The sequence below is a fragment of the Lepidochelys kempii genome, chromosome 4 (genome assembly GCF_965140265.1).
Source record: "Lepidochelys kempii isolate rLepKem1 chromosome 4, rLepKem1.hap2, whole genome shotgun sequence".
NCBI lineage: Eukaryota > Metazoa > Chordata > Testudines > Cheloniidae > Lepidochelys > Lepidochelys kempii.
In genome coordinates this window covers 127,855,853-127,878,498 of record NC_133259.1, presented here as the reverse complement: position 1 = coordinate 127,878,498, position 22,646 = coordinate 127,855,853, and the positions used below count along the sequence as shown (strand labels likewise).

The window sequence follows — 22,646 nt, the reverse complement described above, 5'->3', positions numbered from 1 at the left end:
TTTTAAAATACAGAAAAAAAATTAGAAGTGCCCTCTGGTGGGCAGGTAAAGAAACTGATAAAATTCACCATTATCAAGATATCAAAAAATGGATACAGAAGCCAGAATGCAGCACTGATTTTATTTAATGTACTTTGGACAACAGTTCATTTGTATTACTTATTCAAATTACAACATAACTTTTTAGGGAAAAAAATCATTACAGCAATTTGTATTATATTCCTCTACAGATTTTTTACTAGGGAAGAAAAGATATGGGCTTATAATAATTGTGTAAAGCCTTAGTCAGTTAATGATTCATGTTTGTAAGGCACTTTTAAATTTATCTTCAAAGAACTTTTCCATAAGGGTTAACAGGGATAAAATATGAGTCCAGAGACTTTAAATAGGATTGTATCAAACTTACTCTAAAAACCCTATAGAATTTGACAGACAGATCCTTTCTATAATTTTTTAAACCATTCTATAGAATTTGATTGAAAATTATATTCCTGTTACAGAATTCTATCGCTTAGGTTACACGCTATGTGGAGACGATATAATCCTCTATTGAGTTTGTTAGGACTTTCTTAGGAGGGAAATCATCAGAAAGCTTAAGCATCATTAAGTCAGCCTTGTCTTTTATATGGAACTGCCCAGGCATGGCATTATTCAGGATCAGACGAACTCCACCTATGTGTGTCTGCGCATGGCAATAGCTTCTATTCTGTCTCTTAGGGTTTTTGCCCAATCATCTTCTCTCCTCAATGTTGTGGATCTGGTCTCCATTGTGTTTAAAGCTTGGATCTCAGGTGGAACTTCAGGAACAAGGTTTGCTCTGAGCACGGCATCCAGGAACTTTGCAGCTGAGGCGGGTGCTAAGCAGCACCTGGGTCTGCTGCGACAGACAGACAGACAGAGGATGTCAGTTCTGGGGTCAGTTGGGTGTAGACCCACCCAAATAAAAGGCCCGTCCCCTCAGCTAAAGGGGAAGAACCACCAAGCCTAGGCTACTAGTGATTTCTCGGGACAATTAAAGAGATACTGAGCAGAGAACTCCAGACAGCGCCCACAGCTCCTCAAAGGTGTGTAAGGAGTCAATGGACACTGCCCAGAGGAACTCTGCCTGGAGGTTTGATCTGAGAAGGGACCAGAAATAGGCCCTGGAAATAGGCCCCATGGTCACAGATCACCCCCTTGTCCAGCTTCCTCCTCCCACTGTGATGGATGGTTGACCTGGCCATTGGGGTTGACAAGAAGGTCCCGCAACCCTGTGGGGCACAGATGCGGTGTGATTGGATCAGGAGGTGCAGCCACAACCTCAGTAAGAGGTTATGAAGAAGCTGGAAGAGAGGCTGCAACCTGATGCACCCATACTGATGTGAGCCAGGATCTCCCTCTTGCCGCAGAAGGAACAGAGGGCAGGGGAGTTCATGAACCACACCAGGTACATGTCCATGCTCATGGCTCCATGAAGGAGCCGCCAGCTTCTATCCCTGGAGGGCCGTGGGAATAGAGTGGAGGTCCTGGAGTTCCTTGCCTCTTCAGGTGGCAATACGTCCCACCAGTTGGTGTCAGGGCGGGACACGAGGGCGAGGAAATAAACAGGATGGAGCACGAGCGCGTACAGATGTTTCCTGGACGCAGTTCAGAGGCAGACCAGCTGGATGCCATGCAGCCAATGAGGTTAGCCTACCCTGAGTTTTAGCAACATACACACAAGTGAGCAGCATCAGTGAGGATACAGTAACTCGGCCCTGGTTTTAGAGTGTAGTTGTCCTCATGGGTGCTGCCTTCTTACATGTGTGTTGCTAAAACTCCCCTGGTTCCTTGTGCTGAAGTAAACCAAATCACTCTAGGATTCTCTCTCAGTGAATGGTGGGAGAACTTCTTTGTTAATCTGGGCACGCGGGGTGGGAGGGACTGAGGGGAGGCTTTGAGGACTATCAGCACTCGAGTGGTTTAGCCTGCATCCTCACTACAAACTGTGTGGGATACCAGCCTGAGTGAAAGCAACAGCAGACTCTAGCCCATAATTCCAGCCAGGCCAGCTGGCTGAGCTCTAGCCTCAAACATGTGTGTTACACCTCTCCTTAAATACTGCCTCTCATTGAACAATTATAACCAAAATTATCCTACTGCCAACTACATGTATCATCAGTGTCAAACAGCCTCCTCTAAGAATTGGAAAGACTTGAGCAAAAGCAGAATGCCAAAATCTCCTACTAAAAATTAGGGCCCTTTAAGGATGCTTCTCCGCCCCCACCCCCCGGCGCCATAAAAAGCACATGTTAGCCATTTCCTGAAAGAAATCTGGCCTTCCATTAGTAGCTTCTTACCTGCTGACATGGCAGTCCAACTGCTGATAATGGTAGTGAACAGCCACAGCTGAGTGGGGACACAACAGGTAGTGATTATCTTCCCAACAGCGTCTCATTGCTTGAACAATGTCTTCGTCAGATGCTGAACATGAGCTCAGCGCTTCAGAAAGCTGGAGAACCAAGGGGGAGGGGGGAGAGGAGGAAATGGAAACAAATCCCCAAAAATCATAGACAAAAACCACACTAGAATTTACAGATCAATGTTAAATCATTTTTAAAAATGTATTAAAAGTGCATTCTGTGATGCTACCACTTGTACATAAGACCTTCTTATTTGTTAGTATCTTGAATGCAAGAGAGACGGGTACTTCTGTCAATCACATTAATATCATCACCAGAGTCAGTCCAGCTATCAGTTAATAACTGCCCTTTGTTGGTGGACACAATGCAACTGACGCTGGTATTTGAGGATATCGATCTCAAACTGTCTAAAGAACCCCCTGATGTATGTGATGGACGCATTAATACATAACTTTTATGATTTAACAAGGACTTTGCTAGTGTTTCTTTCCCATGGAGATAAACATTGAAACCATTAGTTTACTTTTCACCTTTAATTTTTTTCCTTTTTGTATTTCTCCAGCCTGGTGCCTGATTCACCAAAGCTCTTGCTTAAAAGGTTAAGCATGCATGCAGTTCCACAGAAATCCATACCACCACTCACATATTTAAAGTTACGGACTTGATTAAAAGCTTTGCTGGCTCAGGGTGTTGGACAGTGAAATTACATTGTCGGGGAGCGTTTTGGTCCTATGTACAAATAATGCACATGGTACTGGACTGGGGTTTCTAGGACTGCAGGGGAATGTTTAAATCCCAACAAAATACTGTAATTGTAATTTTAAAAGAAAGGTTTTGATAAGATACCTATGCACATAGGTTTTGTAAACACCTGTCTTCCACCAACCGACCTAAGATACCTTCATTTTAGGTTTGAGATGATGTGGCATGATCCCTTCAATGCACTTGCAATATTAATATTTATTCTGAAAACAGCTGATTTAAAAAAAATTGTGATGGAAAAGTATTTACTAAACACACATGAAGTGACTGACCTTTCTCTGCACTTCTTCTGGGAGTGTAAGGTTTTTCGACGTGTAAAACTGTTCCATCAGTGTTTTAATCAAGCTGCCATCACAGTCCGAAAGCAGCCACAAGATTCTCTCCATATTGTAAGGTTCCTATAAAAACACACACTACACACATGAACCTCCATCCACAAAGGATCAAATTCAGAATCTGGAGCACTGCTGAGCTCTCGTTGGATACTTAGTGCGGTAGATACTACTATACCGCCCGGCTCAGCACCTCTTGTGTGCTCAATGGGATTTGGAGATGCTCAGCTGCTTGCAGGATCAGGCCTTGTATATTTGTGTCAAAATAAATAGGGCTGGAAAAAGAAAGGAGGAGATACAGGTGGAGAGTAAGCCTGGGGTCCTACCCTAGACTGGGGGTTCCAGCAAGAGCCCAAGAAAGGTAAATTAGCTATAGAGAGAACAGGAACTTCCGGAGGTAAACCAGAGATAGGCAAGGAAATAGAGAGGTGGAGTAGGAACCTTGGGAAACAGCAACAGAGTCCTAGATTGAACAGATCTAGGTTGCTAGTCACAGGGTCCCTGGGCTGGAGCTAAGGAGTAGGTGAGCCGGGGCTCCCCTACCAGCCACTGGCAAAGCGACACACGTCCTGCAATTGGAAGAGAAGATTGCCTGAGGCAACATACAAACAGCTTGTCTGGGTGACGTTGTTACCCCAGAACAGGGGGATGATGTAGTGGTGACCTGGCTAGAGGTCAGGAAGAAGATTCGCAGAATTACTGACATCTTGGCAGAGACCCAGGATTTTTTAATTGCGCTCCCGGATGAAGAACATGGTCGACAACGCCACTTCTCAGGCACAATGGGACTTTCTACCAGAGGGGAAAAGCTCATCTATACAGGAGACAGAGCTGTCTCAAAGATGGTCTGAGACTGTGGAATGACCTATCTGGAACTACAGACCATCACAAACCTCCCCACCTTCTCCAAATGCCAGGGACACTTCTCCAGCCTGCCGTTGGTAGTATAAACACAGAGCAACAACACATAAACCAAACAAAAAAATCCGTAACAAAACACCACACTGCACACACAATTCTCCCACTAGGGAGACAATCAGAGGGAGAATGAACCACACGTGGCACGTTACTCACATCACTTCATGCACTACTGGAAGGCACTCAGACTCTGCAGTAATGAGGGTGGTGTCAGAACACTGTAGAACAGAATACGGACAGCAAAATAATTTTAGTAGCTGTATCAGTCCATATAGTATACGTGATCTCTCCTTCTTAAGCAGACACGTACCTGAATATCCATTGCAGAAGCTAAAGTTGGCTTAACGCTCCCAGAGAATGAGAAATCTCCATGCTGAATTGCTCTGTGGATAATGTCGTTATTATTCACCACAGCGACGAGTCGGATTGGAAGTCCCATTTTCTGGGCGATATATCCAGCTGGGAAAGAAAGCAATTACACCTGGGCTTCAGCCCTGCGATGAAACACTCATAAAACAGATTTACCAGATTTATCTGTTTAGTCAGATTTACCAATGAAATCATTGCTCCTCCATTTGTGCAAATTTATCAGGAAGGGTCAAAAATTAGGTTTCATAATACGGGTATAGTGCAAAGAAACTACAGCTCCCTGTATACAATGCTCCATTTGAGCAGCCTCACAGCCAGAGAGACCACCGCATGGTTGCTCCTGGACTCTCTGCAGCCCCCACCATCCTATTAAGAGATGTTGTGAAGAGAGGGGCCTCTGGAAGATGCTTTTCATTCAAATAGGATGTGACTTTTGAACTCTTGGCAACATGCTAATGCAGCTTCAGGCAGATGCTCCTGAAATACCATGAATGCAACTTTTTACATCACCCCTTGTATTGCTTTTCCAGTAGATATGATTCCCCTAAAGTTAAAAAGGCCAGAATTGTAAAGTTAGGAGAGAGCTGTTACCATGTTTGCCCTCCCCCGCCCTCCCAAATAGGATAACGTTCATGTGCAAATGGATGTATAATGAGCCATGGGTACACACAGGCCAGATTAGTTGTACTACTACTGGTCTGAAGTAAATAGGATGAAATTCAATAAGGACAAATGCAAAGTACTCCACTTAGGAAGGAACAATCAGTTGCACACATACAAAATGGGAAATGACTGCCTAGGAAGGAGTATTGCAGAAAGGGATCTGGGGATCATAGTGGATCATAAGCTAAATACAAGTCAACAGTGTAATGCTGTGGCAAAAAAAGCAAACAACATTCTGGAATGTATTAGGAGTGTTGTAAGTAAGACACGAGAAGTAATTCCTCCTCTCTACTCCATGCTGATTAGGACTGAACTGGAGTCATGTGTCCAATTCTGGGCACCACATTTCAGGAAAGATGTGGACAAATTGGAGAAAGTCCAGAGAAGAGCAACAAAAATGATTAAAGGTCTAGAAAACATGACCGATGAGGGAAGATTGAAAAAAAAAAAAAGGGTTTGTTTTGGAAAAGTCTGGAAAAGAGAAGACTGAGGGGGGACGTGATAACAGTTTTCACATATGTAAAGGGTTGTTACAAGGAGGAGGGAAAAAAATTGTTCTTCTTAACCTCTGAGGATAGCACAAGAAACAAAGGGCTTAAATCGCAGCAAGGGAGGTTTAGGTTGGACATTAGGAAAAACTTCCTAACTGTCAGGGTGGTTAAGCACTGGAATAAATTACCTAGGGAGGCTGTAGAATCTCCATCTTTGGAGATTTTTTTAAGAGCAGGTTAGACAAACACCTGTCAGAGGCGCTCTAGATAATACTTCATCCTGCCATGAGTGCAGGGGACTGGACTAGATGACCTCTTGACGTCTCTTCCAGTCCTATGAGTCTATGATTCTGTATTCGTGTCTAATTTAAATAATCAGATCCTCAGTATTTTCTCTCTTCAGTTTCCGACTCATTCTGTTCACGTGTATTTCTAACATGCTCATCCCCGTATTATCTACACATGGCACCATCGCACTGTTCTGTGTTTTGTATGGCACCAACAATGCTGTTTGTTCTTAAATATTACTAATCATGATTTAAGTGGTTCAGAAAAAAAATACAACCTCCCTCTTTATCACAAACCAGTGTTTGGTTTTAAGACCCAAAGAATGTCTCCCCCCCACCCACCTAACCTGTGATATTTCCTCCAGCCCCTGTTGGCACAACAATTTCCACAGCCGGAAGTGGAGTCATGTCCATGGATGGGGTGCATTGAAAGTAAGCATAGAAGTAGTGAGCGATCTGCACCATAATCCTAGACCAGTTGATTGAGTTCAGACTCATCAGATTGTGTTGTCTGGCAAAATCTGCATCAGCGAACAATTCTTTGATTGGCTCGTCAATTTCATCACTATTTCCATCAGCTGTGGAAAAGAGGAAGGAACAATCAGGAGTATTAACTGAAGTGTTGCTGAAATTAGTGAATTAGGCATAAAATAGTTGTTTTCGCCTACCAAAGAGGATTCAAAACTGACGGGTTATTCTAGCCATCCAACTGGAGTTGTGGGAGCTGGGGTTTTGGTTCAGCCATCGCACATACAGAGGGTCCAACAGCAATATTTGGATCCAGATGTGGGTTTCAATTCTGAATTACTCAGAATTCCCAACTTTTAAGGATGTTTGGATCTGGGATTTTGGTTTGGGCCCATCTACAGGTTATTCCAAGGTCATAAAATGAACCAGCAGCACAGTCAGTCTTGAACCAATGTCTTATGGCTCCCAGTTCTGTTCAGTAACTCAGAGCGCTGACTGGTTCAAAGTGAGCAATGGTAGGGCCCAACAAAATTCCGGGTCCATTCTGGTCAATTTCACAGATATGAAAATTGGTCAATTTCATGCTTTCAGATGTTTATATCTGTAATTTCACAGTGTTGTAACCCTGGGGATCCCAACCCAAAAGGGGTTTGTGGGAGGGTCACAAAGCTGTTGTAGGAGGGTTATGGAATTGCCACCCTCACTTCTGTGCTGCCTTCAGAGCTGGACTCTGAAGGCAGCAGCCCCAGAGCTTCCTGCAGCCACAGGCGGTTCCTGAAGGTGGACGTGGGTCTGATCTCCCACCGAGAGCAGCTGTTCGGGGGAGAGTAAATGCCATTCCTCTCCAACCTGGCTGGGACTAGCAGCCAGATCCTGGGGAAAACCCTCAGCCCTTCCCTTCCCCCATCCCCTCCAATAGCTAGATTTCAGGGGGGAGGGCTCATTTCACAGTCCATGACATGTTATTTACAACCCTGAATTTGGTAGGGCCCCTGTCACGAGAGACCCTTCGAAGAAGAAACTCATCAGAACAACTCAAACCACTTACAAGGGAGGGAAAAACTGAGCAGAAAGGAGGATAAATTCTCATTCTTTTAGTGCAAACCAACAGTCTGTGTAGCACAGCTAAATACCCATTCAGCTGCAGGGGAATGGCTTTAAAACTATCACTAGAAGAGAAGGAATCCTGGGCAGCTCTGAGTCAGCTGGTGAACAAGTCAAGAGAGTAAAGCAACTCCAACTAGCCTCCCATTAGTCAGAGGCCTGGGGTGCTGAAAAGTCAAACACTGAAGTAACAGTCATGCTGATCAGAGAGACGGGGTGGAGGGTGGGATAATACCTTTTATTGGACCAACTTCTGTTGGTGAGAGAGACCAGCTTTCGAGCTTATGCAGAGCTCTCCTTCAGGTCTGGGAAACCTACTCAGACCTGAAGAAAAGCTCTGTGCAAACACAAAAGCTTTTTTCTCTCCCATCAACTGAAGTTGGTCCAATAAAAAGTATTACTTCACTCACCTTGTCTCTTTAATATCCTGGGGCCCACATGGCTACAACAATACTGCACACAAGTCATGGTGATTGATGGCCCAGCATGGTACACCCACAGTGGGAGCAGCGTGTAACACAATCCCCCCCAAGGCTTTCTAGAATTAATGGCCAATTCACATTGGGATTGACATTAACATCAACCCAGCAATAGTATAAAGTAGATCATTCAACAAAACGCAAACCAATAAAGACATGGACGTTCTCTTCGATCACCGTCGTCATCTGCAGTTCTTGTATCTGGCTGCAGAGACCTTTGGGTAACAGAACAAAGATATCCATGTTGTTTTCCCCTCGCACACTTTCAATTGCCGCGCTACCGGTGTCTCCCGAAGTTCCTGTTTCACATGAAAATAATCAAAGAGAAAATAATTATATCTACTAATTAAGAGTTAATTAAAGACTGAAAGATCAGCCACATTTGTGTTTTCACACAGAAGAAGGGTGCAGTTCTCAGTCTGGGATACTTTTGGTTAGTGCCGGCTGTGTGGCATTTAATACTGGAAAATGAACACCTTCCAGTAGGCAAATGTCTGCATCACAAACCACTACCACCAGTGGCACCAAGGAATGAATGGGAGGCTGAACCAGTAAAGATGCCTTCTAGGTCAAGTGAGGCATACTGGCTGCCCTGTTCCGGAGATATCTAGGATGTAAGCCTCCAGGGTTATCAATCCAGTTCCACTTATAAGCACGAATAGGATGGTATTATGTGTGTATATATATACATACACACACACAACCTCTCACTGGCATAAATTCCAAGTACATTGCTTGCACCCATCTGTTTAGCTGTAACCTACCGACTAGAATACTGATGTGCTGCTTCCTTTTCTTCAGGAAGTACTGTAAAAACTGCCCTGTGCAGGACAAGGACAAGTCCTTAAAGGCATAAGTTACACCATGCCAGAGCTCCAAAACATTCAGCCCATCCTTCAGCCTGGCCAGATGCACAACGTTGTTGTGCCGGAACCTCCGGAAGGCGCTGTCAATCAGATCTGGAGGGAAGCAGTTGAAGGGGACTGTTAGAACAGGTACCAGGAACAAACCTCCAACACGTCACCTGCATGATCATGGTTTGCCAAGCTCATGAGAATCTTTACTGAAAAACCAAAGACTCTCCAGTACCACAGAGCTGAGGAAGTGATAGACAGAAGCCCAACACATTATTCTCTTACAAATTAAGAGTCTGCTCCTCAGTGTAAATTGGACAGGACCACTGACCTTAACAGAGCCGTGCTGATTTATACCAACTGAGGATCTGACCCAATCAGAACTATTTGAACAATTAAAACAAGAATCAACCAATGTTGCAGTGAACCAACTCGGGTGGATGGTCCCCACTGCCCTCTAATGGACGCAGTGAGACTTTGGATAGGTGCTATAATAAAATCTAACTGTATAAACAGAACTGCGCAACTGTCTGTCAGAGGCCGTTTACAACTGACAGCTAAGGAGATGCTGCTTTTACAGCAGGAGAATCCAAACTCTTTTCCCACTGTCGGAGAGAAATTTGGGCATCCATGGAGTGCACCACAGTGACAGCTCTGAAGCACCAAGAGGCCACCAATTTGTTACAAGTTTTCTTTACCAAAACCTACACCTGGCTTCATGTTACATGCTTGTTTTGTAATCCATTTTGCAAAGGGAAAATATAGAACCAGGAACACCTGGCAGAAGGAGCAATCAATTTGCCACATTTGCTTTTACTTCTGTTTACAAATATGTGTTACTTAAAACAGTCTGGGCCAAATTCTGACAGGGTGCTACCCAAAGGCAGAGAAAAACTACACACACAGGAAGAGAGGAAATTTCCTCCTTAATCCTGTCTACACCAATCAAAAACCACTTAGGGCTTCACAGGTCTTCTATGATAGGAGCCACAAAGGTGACAGAGCCTGCTTATCTTTCCCATGTACACCCTGGGATACACCAAAGGTCTCATCTGATATGCTCCCATGTTCTACATGGAACAGCCATGTGGGCAGGGGCTGCTGCAGCCAGCATAAAATAGCACCGATTCTGAAACGTTATACACACTGTATTTGCACCCACTTGCAACAGAGATCTGCCTTCGTACAGCAACCTTGGAAACTGCATTAGCCCTCTACGAGAATGACATTTATAGACATAGACAGAATTTGGCCCTGTGTTCATTTAAAGAGAATCTTCTGCTAGTCTTCAGAAGAGAAGCAGATCTCCAACAATCTAGTTTAACAACAAGACACATCCAGTGGATGAAACAATTGGAGGAGAGAAAGAACAAGCTAACATTATAATAACCATGGAGATTCTGGCCACTAAGGGCCTTCAGAGGTCCAGTGAGGATCAGGGTTATTAGGCTGATGGGTTAATACAGGATAAAATAATAGTCATCTAAAAGCTTTGATACAAATAGAGCGAACCCTACAGCACACTGCTTGAATTGCTGTCTGGTTTGTGTTTACCATTCAACTCTTTCCGTGGGATTAGTTCAGATGAGATGAAGAGTGAACTCAGCTCTTTCACCAGCTCTGGATAGGAGAAGGCACTCCATGTTCGCAGGGTGTTATAGTCCAGGGTAGGGATTTCCTGGGGCATGAAAAGGCCACCATCCGGTGCATAGCCAGAAAAGAGGGCTCCTTCAAAGTCAACGCTCCTGGCTTCTCCTCGAGTGCTGACATACCTCATGTTTCCAGCGTCGCTGCAAGAGATGTGACAGTTACACCAGGGTGCCCTGGGGGAGAAGTCTGGGGTATCACATGACAGGGAGACAGACAGACAGGTATTTTGTGGATGCTGCTGTTGTGCCCTTTACTGATCAGTGTCATGGAAACTGGGAACAAGATTGGCTTCAAGACTGATTCACCAAGGCAACTAGTTATCTGGAAGTGCAATGGGGTATTCTCAGGCCAGGACTCTCTGAGGACATTAGTGGGACTCTGCACGTTCCATGGGGACTGGGAGATTTATTTGGGGAAGGAGAGAACTTATTTCACTATGGAAACACTTCTCTTGGTATTACTCCTGTCCACAGAGCACCACTCCAGCTCCTACTGAAGCCAGAGGGAGCTGTGGGGGGGGGGTCAGCATTTTGAGAATTAGGCCCCTAACTTTATCCTGAGAATTTAGGCCTATATAACTTTAGCACAGCCAAAACAGAAGATGACACCACACCAGAGACCCAGCAAGGGGACTGCCCAGTAAGTAAAGTTCACAAGCCGTGGAAACCAACTGGATCAGAGAGACCCTGCTTACAGCCTCCCAAGGGACCACATTAGCACTCCCAGACACTGACACACAGCTCCTTCTAAAAATGATCCTAGCACTAGGCCTAGGCCCACTGTCTGAAGTCAATGGCCAGATTCCCACTGAATGCAATAGGAAGAGAATTCAATAGCTTTTCTAAAAGATCTGCTGTAGGAATTATTTTGGGCAAGTTCCCTGACATGAGCTATGCAGGAGGTCAGACTAGATCATCACAATGGTCCCTTCTGGCCTTGGAATGTATTAGGGATGTAAAATATTAGGCGGTAAGCATTAGGCCCGCCGTCTCCAGCAGCTCCATGCCAACCGGCCAACCCCAGCCCCAGGTGCACCAGCCAGAGCAGCCCCAGCCTCGCTGGCTGAACTGAACTCCAGCCCCAGCTGTGCCGGCAGGAGCAGCCCCAGCCCCGGGCTGGCCAGAGCAGCCCCAGCCCCTCTCCCTTTAATTGGTTAACCATTTAAACAATATAATTTTAATTGTTTAAACGGTTAACTTTTTAAATGATATTTTACATCCCTAGAATGTACAAATGCCTCGGAATCTCAGCTTTTATTGCACGCTCAAAGTTTTTAGCCCTCATGTTTGTGGAGTAACGCTGGAAAATGTGAACACTAAAGACTTTAAAAACACAGCAGATAAAAAGAGCCTAAACTCATTATTTTTTAAAAGCTCATGATTTTTCAAGAGGCCTGGATCATGATATTTCAGTGTTGGGGAGGACAACATTGCACACACACACTATTAGACTGTAAGCAATTTGGTGCAGGGACCATCTTTTTGTTCCGCGTCTGTACAGAGCCTAACACAATGGGTTCATGACTGGGGCCCCTAGGCACGCCACTTCAATACAAATAATAAATCATCATACAGCGTAGGCAAACCGATGGCTTTCCGATTCAGGCATGCAGCCTTGGAAGGAGGAGGTGTCCCCGCACCACCCGGAAAGCTCTCAGGCAGAGCGGGGTGAGATTTTTCAGTTAAACGCCCCCTCCCCCCAAAAAATACAGATTTGGGTCGACCAGAACACTTCCAAAACTGTGTTAAATTCACCAGATTGGTTCAGTTGGGGGGGGGGAGAATACTGGCATTCGATTTTTTAATTCAAAATTACGTTTTATTTCAAAATCTCCTCCAATCTGATTTGAAAAAAACACTTCAAACAGCTGGAGAATACAACACGCTGGAGGGCCCCAGAATGAGCCTGGCCGGGGAACCGAACCATCCAAGCGCAGCCCAGCGCTGTTACGCCAGCAGGGGGCGCGCTCGCCCGTGCCATGTTTATCTGCAGCTGGGGTGGGGGGGGGCGGCGTTTTGCAGCCTCTCCGAGCCAGGAGCGGGAGCCCCGCACAATCCAAAGCGGCTGCCGGCCCCAGCCGCGGAAATCAGAGCCAGTCACCACCCGGCAACAGGGCGCCCTGCAGACACTCAAGCCCTGAGAGCCGCTGGCCCCAGCAGGAGGCGGGCTGTGGGGTGCAGGAGCCCAGGCAAATACCCCCCTGGTCAGTTACCGGCTTCAGCCCCCTGGAGCTTTGGAAGCTGGCAGCTGATCCAGCCCATCCCGCGGAGTGTGAGCGGGGAAGGCGAGGCGAGCCCGGCCCCAGCCGCAGCCCCAGCCCCAGCGAGCTGCAAGGACGCCCCGGCAGCAGAAAGCAATGCCCGCTCACCTCCGAGCAGGGCTCAAAGCAGCCCCAGAGAGCCGCCCTGGCCCTGCCCAAAGCGGCTGGGCTTTACCTACTGATTAGCAAGGCGTCAGCCACCTAATGCACAAGCCGGCTAGACTCCGGCACAGAGCAAAACCAGGCGCCCCCAGCCAGCCACGGGAGCTTTGCTTTATTTACCAGCCGGTACCAACCCGCCGTCCAGGCAGCAAGCCAGCCTTTGCCTGCGTGTGCTCCCTGGAAACGCTCCCCGCGCCAACTCACACAGGGACGGCAGGTTCCGCTGTCAACAGGACTCCAGTTGTAAGTCAAAAATCTGCATACGGAACCTTTGCACTTCGATCCGTCCGTAGATCTCTGGACTCGTTGCAGACAATGATGAATAAAGCTACACATTCCCCCGAGAGGTAGGTAAGCAATTAAAATCCACATTGTACAGATGGGGAAACCGAGGCACAGAGCGGTGATGTGACTTGCCCAAAGTCTGACAACAAGCTAGTGGCAGCGGCAGGGCTAAAACCCAGCTTTCCCAGAGCCTTAACCACAAGACAATCCTTCCTCTCTATTCTATCTTCTTTTTCTTGCATCAGTTTAAATAAGTTTGTTTTTACATGGCTGTATTTTGGGGAGAAGGTGAGTACAGAATGGATGCTTCAAAGTGAGCTTCACACTGGATATTTGGAAAAATGCACTCCCAAGTCTTCCAGGACGTTTGCTCTGTGTGTATGTATGCATGCACAGGGACCAGAGAGAGACACAGAGAAATAATTATTGACTTGCAAATTGTTACGATTACCCCAGGGAAAGTAGAGAGGAAATTATTCCACAATCTCCATGTAAAGTGCTCAGATACTACAGCAAGGTGCATGGCATAAAAATCTCCATAGATAAATAACTGTGTATAATCACATCTCCCAGTGAGTTATGAATGTGCCTGGTGCAAATAGTGTGGGACTTACTTGGCCACTGCTATCAGAAGTCCTTATACCTTAGCTGTTACCTCAGGCATCACTAGATGATCAGTACTTAGGGGCAGGGTTCTTGTCTATGTTTGGTCAAGTACTCTGAACAATAATATATTTGTAACTAAGGGAATCCATATGTCTTGAACAGGTAGATCATAAACTCTGCATAAGGAAATGAGTTGTGCTACACACACTGTTTATTTAGATTATGTTCAGCTGTCATACAGAAATAACTGAGACAGGGACATCCTTGGTATATAGACAGCTCTGGATCAACCAAGATTTCACCTGAGAGTCTCATACAGTCTATTTGCAAGAGTTCATAGAGTTGACTGTAGAAACCATTTTACGTATAGTTGACCTTTTAGGCTAAGATTCAGTTTAAGTGGCCGTGAACTCCCCCATCTCTGGAACAGACAGCCAATTGCGACCGGACATTGTCATCACCAATGAGAACCAAAAGAAGATCGTCACGGTGGACATCACAGTGCCCTTTGAGAACAGGACCTTGGCTTTCTCCAAAGCTCAAGTTCAAAAGGTGGAGAAATACACTCCTCTGGCTGACACTTTAAGAGCTAGGGGTTACCAGGTTGAAACTCATGCTCTGATCATTGGAGCCCTGAACAAATAGGACCCCAGCAACAAGCAAGTGTTGCAGGAATGCAGAATTGGTCAGCGTTACACTCGGCTGATGCGGCCAATCATGTGTCGGATGCTATCAGGTAGTGAAGGGATATCTACCTAGAACACATCACCGGACATCAGCAATACCATCGGAGATGAGCTGGAGAGCCGATGAGAAGCGCAATCGGGAAAGTAACTGGAATACTTTCCTGATGGATTGTATTTTCTAGCAGACAACCTATCCTAAATTCTCAATTACCAAGAGACAATCTTCACTCATTGCTATATTTGCTTTCCACAACCAACTCTCTGTATAACTTTTCATGAGTGATGTACCCGGATATTTGTATGCTAATATCTAAATTGTATTGTTAAATTTATTAACCTTAATTTGGAATATTGCAGATTATGTACAATAAGTGTTCTATGACTTTTAAGCCAAACTTTGTACTTTTGGATAATATAAGCACTATACCCAGATGTACAGACATGCTTTCCTTAACCTGTGTGTTATATAATTTTAGCATTAGCTTTAATACAAAATTTTAAATCAGTTTAGCATGTTATATGTCCTCTGTCTGTGACTCTGTGCTTCCCTGATTGGTCTTAACAGATAGTTTCCACCTCTAATTTTATGTTTTTGAGAAAAATACTCATTCTTTTCTATAGGCTCAAGAATCAGGATAATGCCACATTGCTGTGAGCAGCACATGGCTGATCAGTGTCACCATATATCAGCCCAAGCACTGCTATGGCACCTAACGGGACTTCGACCCAGAAAAATCAGATCCAAAGGTACAGTGCAATGCTGATAACAACTGCAATTGAGTCTAAAGCCTCAGTCCTGCAAACACCTATGCAAGTACTTCATTTATGCACATGAGTAAAGTCCAGCACATGCACAAAAGTTTGCAGGATTAGAGCCTAAAAGAGCATCAGGGTTCATCTAGCTGCCTTGGTCATTAGTTCTGTGATGTCACAGAATAATTAGAACTGCAAGAAAGTTCTGCTCTAACGGGTTGTCTCGTCTTTCCCCGGTACTTTGTGGTAGAAATGGTTTCCTAGCTGTCATAGATCTTAAGGCCAGAGGAGCCCACTTTGATCAGCTAGTCCTGCATAACACAGGAGAGAATTTTACCCAGGAATTCCTGCATGGTGCCCAACAATTTGTGGTTGAATGAGAGCTTCTCTTTTAGAAAGACATCAAATCCTGATTGAAAGACTCCCAAGATGTAGAGAATTTACTACATCCCTTGGTAACCCTTCCAATGATTAATTGCCCTTGATGTTAAAAACGTGTGTCTCATTTCATTATTCCTGAACCATTGTTTGGAGACGGATGTCAAGCTCAGCTTTGAATTAGTTTTATTTAGATTTATAATGCACCAAAAAGAGGCACAGTTCGCAAACTCTAGATGCTTTTGACCATCACTTAAAAGAACAGCTAAACTGTCCGGCTTAGATATGCATGTGGGCATTTTCAAGTCTACGCAGCTCCTTTAGCAGACACAACAAGCAAACATCAAGAAGCGACGAATGGGCCGCCCAGCAATGGCTGGCAAAAACCTGAGCGCACCAAGTGCGGATATCGATACTGCGTTTGTATGGGACCTTTCATCCAGCTGGATATCAATATGCTCCAGTGTAACTAAGGGCTCGTCTTCACTGCAGCATTAGCTCAAGTTATCTCCACTTGAGTTAATTCTCCCTGAGTTAGCCAGCTCCAGTGAAAGCGCTCACACGGCAAAACAACACTCCGAGCTGCACAGACTGATCCGATTCGCAGCAGAGTGTTTGCATTAGCAGCACAGAGGCGCTGCATCCCCACTGCATTCTTAGCTGGAACAGCCCCACTTGAATTCCAACTCGTACCCCCTCACAGGCCAGCTAGCTTGAGTTTAAAGCACCACCGAACTTTTGTGTGCACACCAGAGTCAGGTGAGGGGTAACGCTTGAGCTACACCTGGATCAAACGCTGAAGGGAAGGCAAGCCTGAGCGACTGTGCAAATGATCAGCCAAATTCGACTCATGTGTAACGCTTCTGCCAGTGAGAGTTGGTTGGCAGCAACATAGGCCGGGTGCTTATACCCCTGCAGCCGTACTGACAACAGACCACAAGCTATTGAATGCAAAACCTGTGACAGTGCAACACTACGGGCTGGTCAACACACAGCTGTGTTGCTGCTTTAACTATAGACACCGCTATAGTTACAGCAGAACCTCCTAGTGTGGGGATGGTTATACCTGTATAACTTATTCCCCTAAATTTTGGGAAATAAAGTTATCCTGGTCTAAACACCTTTACACTGGTCTCACTGCATTCACAGCAGGTGTTGTACTGTTTTCACTATGGCAGTATAAAAGCAGCCCCCCTAACCGACATAGCTAAATCAGGACCAACACCGTGTGCAGACCAGGCCTAAAGTTGCACAATTCAGCATGCAAAAGTGAGGAACTGCAGAAGCAAGGGCTGCTCCTCTGTGACTGTCCTTGCGCCTTTACACGATGACGGTAGTCTCTGACTATGTGATTACATACGGTTTCTCTGATAACTGTGAATAATTCACCATTTGCTACAACCTCACATACTCCCCAAGTAATTCATATAATCAGTGTTCATGTCTTTAAAGGGTGTATCATAAAGCCTATGCACAAAAGGAAGTGGTTTGTGCACCCAGTCATAACTTTTGCCTTTCCTGACCTTTTAGTGCTTAACCCTTCATGTGGGATTAATGTATTTGTGCACTTAATTTCCTAGGTTGTTAGGTGTTTTTCTTGATTACAAAAAAAAGTGTGGGCACATGGGTTGAGGTCGGGGGGGAAGTGCTCAGTTCTCTAGGTGTATTACCAGGCTCCCTACCAACCTCATTAGTAAATTACAAGCTTGAACACTTAACAGCAAGATATTAGAATCGTAGAATCATAGGACTGGAAGGCACCTCGAGAGGTCATCTAGTCCAGTCCCCTGCTCTCATGGCAGGACTAAGTATTATCTAGACCGTTCCTGACAGGTGTTTGTCTAACCTGCTCTTAAAAATCTCCAGTGATGGATTCCACAATGTTGGCTAGCGTCCCAGTATTTCAGGTAGGGTTGCCAAGTTTCTAATTGCACAAAACCAACACCCTAGCCCTGCTCCTTCTCCGAGGCCCCGCCCCCTGCTCATAACATTCCCCCTCCCTCGGTGGCTCACTCTCCCCCACCCTCACTCACTTTCACTGGGCTGGGATAGGGGGTTGGGATACGGGAGGCGGTTAGGGCTTTAACTGGGGTGCAGGCTCCGAGATGGGGCCAGAAATGAGGGGTTTGGGCTGCAGGAGGGGGTTCTGGGCTGGGGCAGGAGGTTGGAGTGGGGGGGGCGTGAGGGCTCCATCTGGGGGTGCAGGCTTTGGGGTAGGCCCGGGGATGAGGGGTTTGGTGGGAGAACTCAGGGCTGGGGCAGGGGTTTGGGGCATGGGCATGGGCTTGCTTCGGGCGGCTCCCAGTCAGCGGTGCAGTGGGGCTAAGGCAGGATCCCGGCCAATGGGAGTGCAGAACCAGTGCTTGGGGTGGGGATAGCACACAGAGCCCCATGCCCCCCCCCACCTAAGAGCCAGACCTGCTGGCTGCTTTTGGGGTGCAGCAAGGTGCCAGGACAGATAGGGACTAGCCTGCCTTAGACCTGCAGCGCCACTGACTGGACTTTTAACGGCCCGGTCAGTGGTGCAGCCCAGAGCCACCAGGGTCGTCGAAAGCCGGACACCCGGCAACCCTGATTTCAGGCTGAGTTTGCATTTCTATTCTGGTGCAAGTACCTGGTGCTTGCCATTAAGAGTACACAGGAGTTAAATCGATTGCAGTGCTTGCTGATTACAATCTTCTGTATGTACAGAGCACCAGTCGCAGTAGCATCTAGTCACTGTTAGGCATCCATAGCATTTTAAATACTGCATTGGCTTTCATTAAGATGGATTTGATTTGTTCGGTCCCTCCATCCTCCAGAATCATCTAAAGGCAAAGTTAGGAAGGAAGGAGCAAGGGTGGGGAGGGCTAATGCCTGGGGACTTTCCCCTTGGAGATTTAGGGTGAGTTGAACCATAAACGCCAAGCAAACCAAAAGTGTGTCAACCCCAAAGAAAAGATGCTGCAGGGATCAAATAATGTAACCCACAAGAACCAAACCCAGCAGGACTCCATATGCTTTATTATACCAGAGCAACATGTACTGTTCTTATTAAAGAGTAGGTGACAGCAACCTCTACTTCCACACATAGTGCCATGAGGCTCTAGCATTTTGCTATCCTGTACCTATTTTACAAATTGCAAACAATGAAATGCAAGTGCAGGGGTCCGGCCAGCTGTTCATTGTACAGATCCTTTTGTCCCTCTAATCCTTTTGTCCCCCTGTGAGAATTATGCAGGGCGTTTCCTTGGGCAGAGGTGGTTTATTCGCCACCCTGTAAATGATAAAATTTTGGGGAGCAGGGCATGATTCTGCCCAGATTTCTCCCCCTTCCCTTTTAATTCTCTTATACCTTCAAGTTCTCTGTATTGTGCTGACCCTACCAATGATTGTTCTGTCTTTTGTATCATTTACAGAGCGCACTGGGGGTGTACAGCAGTTACAGAACATGGGTGCCTGCATACACATTTAATGATCCTGCTGAGTTCTTACATAGCATTTTAGAAAGGAGGTAAGTATCATTAACCTCATTTTTACAGCTAGGGAAACTGAGGCACAGGGCAGTCACACAGCAGCACCTGCAATAAAACTAAGCTTTCCTCTTAGTCTAGGTTCCTAGCCACTAGGCCACACTGTACCAGCTTTCAACCACACACTCGGGCTTCTCAGAGATTTCTCAGGCCGGCCTCCAAATTCCCAGGCCTTTCAGAGCTCCCTGAGAGGAAGGTGAGTGGAGAAGAAGAGCACAGGAATGGATTATGAGGGCTTGATCACTAGCAGCCTGAACTTTACAGGTGGCAATGAGTTGCCTTCAGTGGGAGCTGCGAGTGCTCACCCCTCAGAATCAGGCTCGAAGCCGTGCTTTCGATGAGCCCCAAGTCCACCACCGCCGGCAGCCACACTCTCCAAACGTGCTTTGACTCTGTGCTCGGATGCCATAGGCCAGATCCCCAGCTGGTGTAGTTCGTCAACAAGACTCTACTGAAGTCAGTGGAACAACACCAGTGTATGCCATCTGCAGAGCTGGCCCATGGTGTAACTCTTCACCATGCCTTATGACTGGGATTTCCCTCCTCAGGAGCTAGTTAGTTTGAAGAGAGCAATCAGAACTCCTTGTTCTCTGCCTGGGTTGGAATATGCGGGTCTAGTCAGCTTTAATCTCACTTCTAAGCATGACATGGAAGGCTCCTGCACCCCCTGCTAGAGAAAGGGACATCCTGTGTGCTAATATGGGCAGGCTGATGTTTGCACACACAAGCACCTGTTGCCAGATAATGACTGCACCATCTCCGAGCTGGTCTTATGAACGCCTCCACCCAAACTGGTTCTGGTCAAACCATTCCCAAGTTAGAGAGGCTGGGAAGGTGTCACAGCTGCACTGCGGCCATTTTCTGGCACAATCCCTCGCTACTCTTGCCTCACCCTGCAGGAACCTGCCTGGACTTTGTGGGCCCCTTCCCAGGTCATTACGTGCAGTAAATGAAATGCCTTGTAGCTGTCCATAATGCCCTGCAGCCATCTACAGCTGCCCTAGTGCATCCAGTGGGGGCTGGAGGGAGGTTGTAGGATGTTCACCCTATTTCTCAGACTACGCTTCTGCTCCCACAGTGATTTGCAGGTTCTCCCACAACCCCTTGTTGGGGAGCCGTGCTGGGAACTGTGGAATGGGAAACCCGCTACAGCATAGGAGTGCTGTGTACTATTTGCAGATACTAGGACAGTCGGGTCCAGGCCCACACAAAACTAAAGGCCCACCCCCTCAACTATGGGGTAGGAACCACTAAGCCCAGGCCACAGAGTGCTGAGTGTGGATACACTGAACTGATTTACAGAGCCAGGCTAGTAATGCAAGTCCAATGGGTGCTAGAAACCCTTACTTGTAACACTTAGCCTTGGATCAGAGTCATTTTTGAGTATGGACAGGGCTGGAAGGAGCTGATGGAAAGGCAAGCAGGATCCCAACAGCGGTGTCTGTCTAGGCATAACCAGCGTTACCAACTCCCCTAGGTGGGATAATTCAGACACTGACTTTTCCCCTGCTTCGATTCCTCACTCCAGTAGAGTCTGGAGACCACAAGAACTGAGAATGCAGGAGACCACTCCTCAGTGGCTTTACATACACTTGTGACTTTGCTTTAACCCAGCCTTTGTTGTCCTGTTCCTCTTTCTTGTAGCTAAGACATAAATCCAGGTCCTGACCTCCTGTGGTATTCAAGTTCCCACGGCACTTTTTCTAAAATAAGGGGTGTCACCTCCGTTATTCTGGCTAAACTCAGGTAACTACATTTTCCCTACTTCAGCTCCCTCATCGGTTTTGACTGGGAAAAGATATTCTCCACCTCCTGTCCTAATTGCTGGTGTAGTGTTGCTGTGAGGTGCAGAGCTGCTTTATTCCCTCCCCTCCCCAGAGGTGGCTGCATTTCATGGGTGGGAGAAAGCAATCCCACCATCTCCAATACCCTTTCCTGTTGTGAGATCTAACTTGGTGTTGTTTAAAACCTTCAGTTAAAGTTTCTGTAGACGTGTAAAATCAGAGGGGCCTGATTTTCAATGACGATGAGCACCTACCTCGATTCCAGCAGAAACTGCAGATCTGAGAAAATTGGGCCCATTCTTAATACAGAAGATGACAAGGTCCCTGGCCTAAAAAGCTTGCAATGTTTTCCCCTTTGTAGAGTAAAACAACTAATAACTCATCCATCAGGAGCAGAGTTAAACACAAGGCCACAGACAGAACAAGGAGTAATGGTCTCAAGTTGCAGTGGGGGAGGTTTAGGTTGGGTATTAGGAAAAAATTTTTCACTAGGAGGGTGGTGAAGCACTGGAATGGGTTACCTAGGGAGGCGGTAAATCTCCTTCCTTTGGGGATTTTAAGGTCAGGCTTGACCAAGCCCTGGCTGGGATAATTTAGTTGGGGGTTGGTCCTGCTTTGAGCAGGGGGTTGGACTAGATGACCTCCTGAGGTCCCTTCCAACCCTGATATTCTATGATTCTAAGATCTTGTAGGTTAAATACTAATTTTCTGTGCAGTCATCCATCAACATAACATACTCAACTCAAGTGTCATTAGAAATCCACTTGATGGATTGTCAGAATATCCATCCATGTCAGAAACATATTTTAAGTTCTTCTACAGTTCACACATCATAAAGAAATTTGACAGGTATGCCTCAGCACAGGGACTACAAACCCCAGCCTTCCCCTCAGGTAAGTACTAGCTAGCTAGATGTTAAACCCCCAAACTAAAATCAAACAAATCTAAACAGTACATAAATAAATAGGTGATTCACTGGTCTAATCCAGTATGGTATTTCCTCTGGTTCTGTCTGAGAAATAGACAGCACTGGAAGATTCTGTGCATTTGTATCTACGTCTATAGAGAAACATTGTGTGTACAATGCCTGCCCAGGACATTAGGTAATTACTTGGACTATCTGGATTAAAGTTAGCTCAGGGATGTCTCGATGAGATGCAATCACATCCTGTGATTGCAGTGTAGATATATCCTCTGGATCATGTCACTGTGCACCTTTAATCTTCTTTTAATGCCTTTTTATTGATATATTTATATGGTGTGACAGGGTCAGGCCAGATGGCTACAGGAGAGTGATCGAAGGCAGATATATTAGCACCAGGTTAAGCAGGTCCCCTTTCCCTGGGTAAGGTAACAGGGGCAGATCCAGAACAATCAGGAACTTGCTGGAACCAATTAAGGCAGACAAGCTAATTAGGACACCTGGAGCCAATTAAGAAGCTGCTAGAATCAATTAAGGCAG

The 22,646-nt window shown here is 46.1% G+C and overlaps 1 protein-coding gene and 1 long non-coding RNA gene across 9 annotated transcripts; one reads left to right on the top strand and one right to left on the bottom strand.

The window, feature by feature from the left end:
- Positions 1 to 13,478, bottom strand: THNSL2 (threonine synthase like 2). 8 transcript variants are annotated; one of them, XM_073342901.1, is made up of 9 exons: positions 13,385 to 13,478; positions 10,663 to 10,898; positions 9,019 to 9,213; positions 8,401 to 8,553; positions 6,551 to 6,781; positions 4,704 to 4,852; positions 3,416 to 3,541; positions 2,319 to 2,470; positions 1 to 877 (listed from the first exon to the last, which is right to left on the bottom strand). In XM_073342901.1, the coding sequence occupies exons 2-9, from the start codon at positions 10,883 to 10,885 to the stop codon at positions 673 to 675; spliced, it is 1,434 nt and encodes a 477-aa protein (XP_073199002.1). In that variant the 5' UTR covers positions 10,886 to 10,898; positions 13,385 to 13,478; the 3' UTR covers positions 1 to 672. The 8 variants fall into 8 exon arrangements, 7 of the variants coding, with proteins under 7 accessions (XP_073199002.1, XP_073198999.1, XP_073198998.1 ...); XM_073342898.1 differs by lacking the exon at positions 13,385 to 13,478 and adding an exon at positions 13,315 to 13,374; XM_073342897.1 differs by lacking the exon at positions 13,385 to 13,478 and adding an exon at positions 13,198 to 13,293.
- Positions 12,764 to 21,142, top strand: LOC140910859 (uncharacterized). Its single transcript, XR_012158775.1, has 3 exons — positions 12,764 to 13,531; positions 19,287 to 19,381; positions 21,045 to 21,142. It is a non-coding gene; the product is annotated as an uncharacterized lncRNA (long non-coding RNA).
- The last annotated feature ends 1,504 nt before the right edge of the window (positions 21,143 to 22,646 follow it).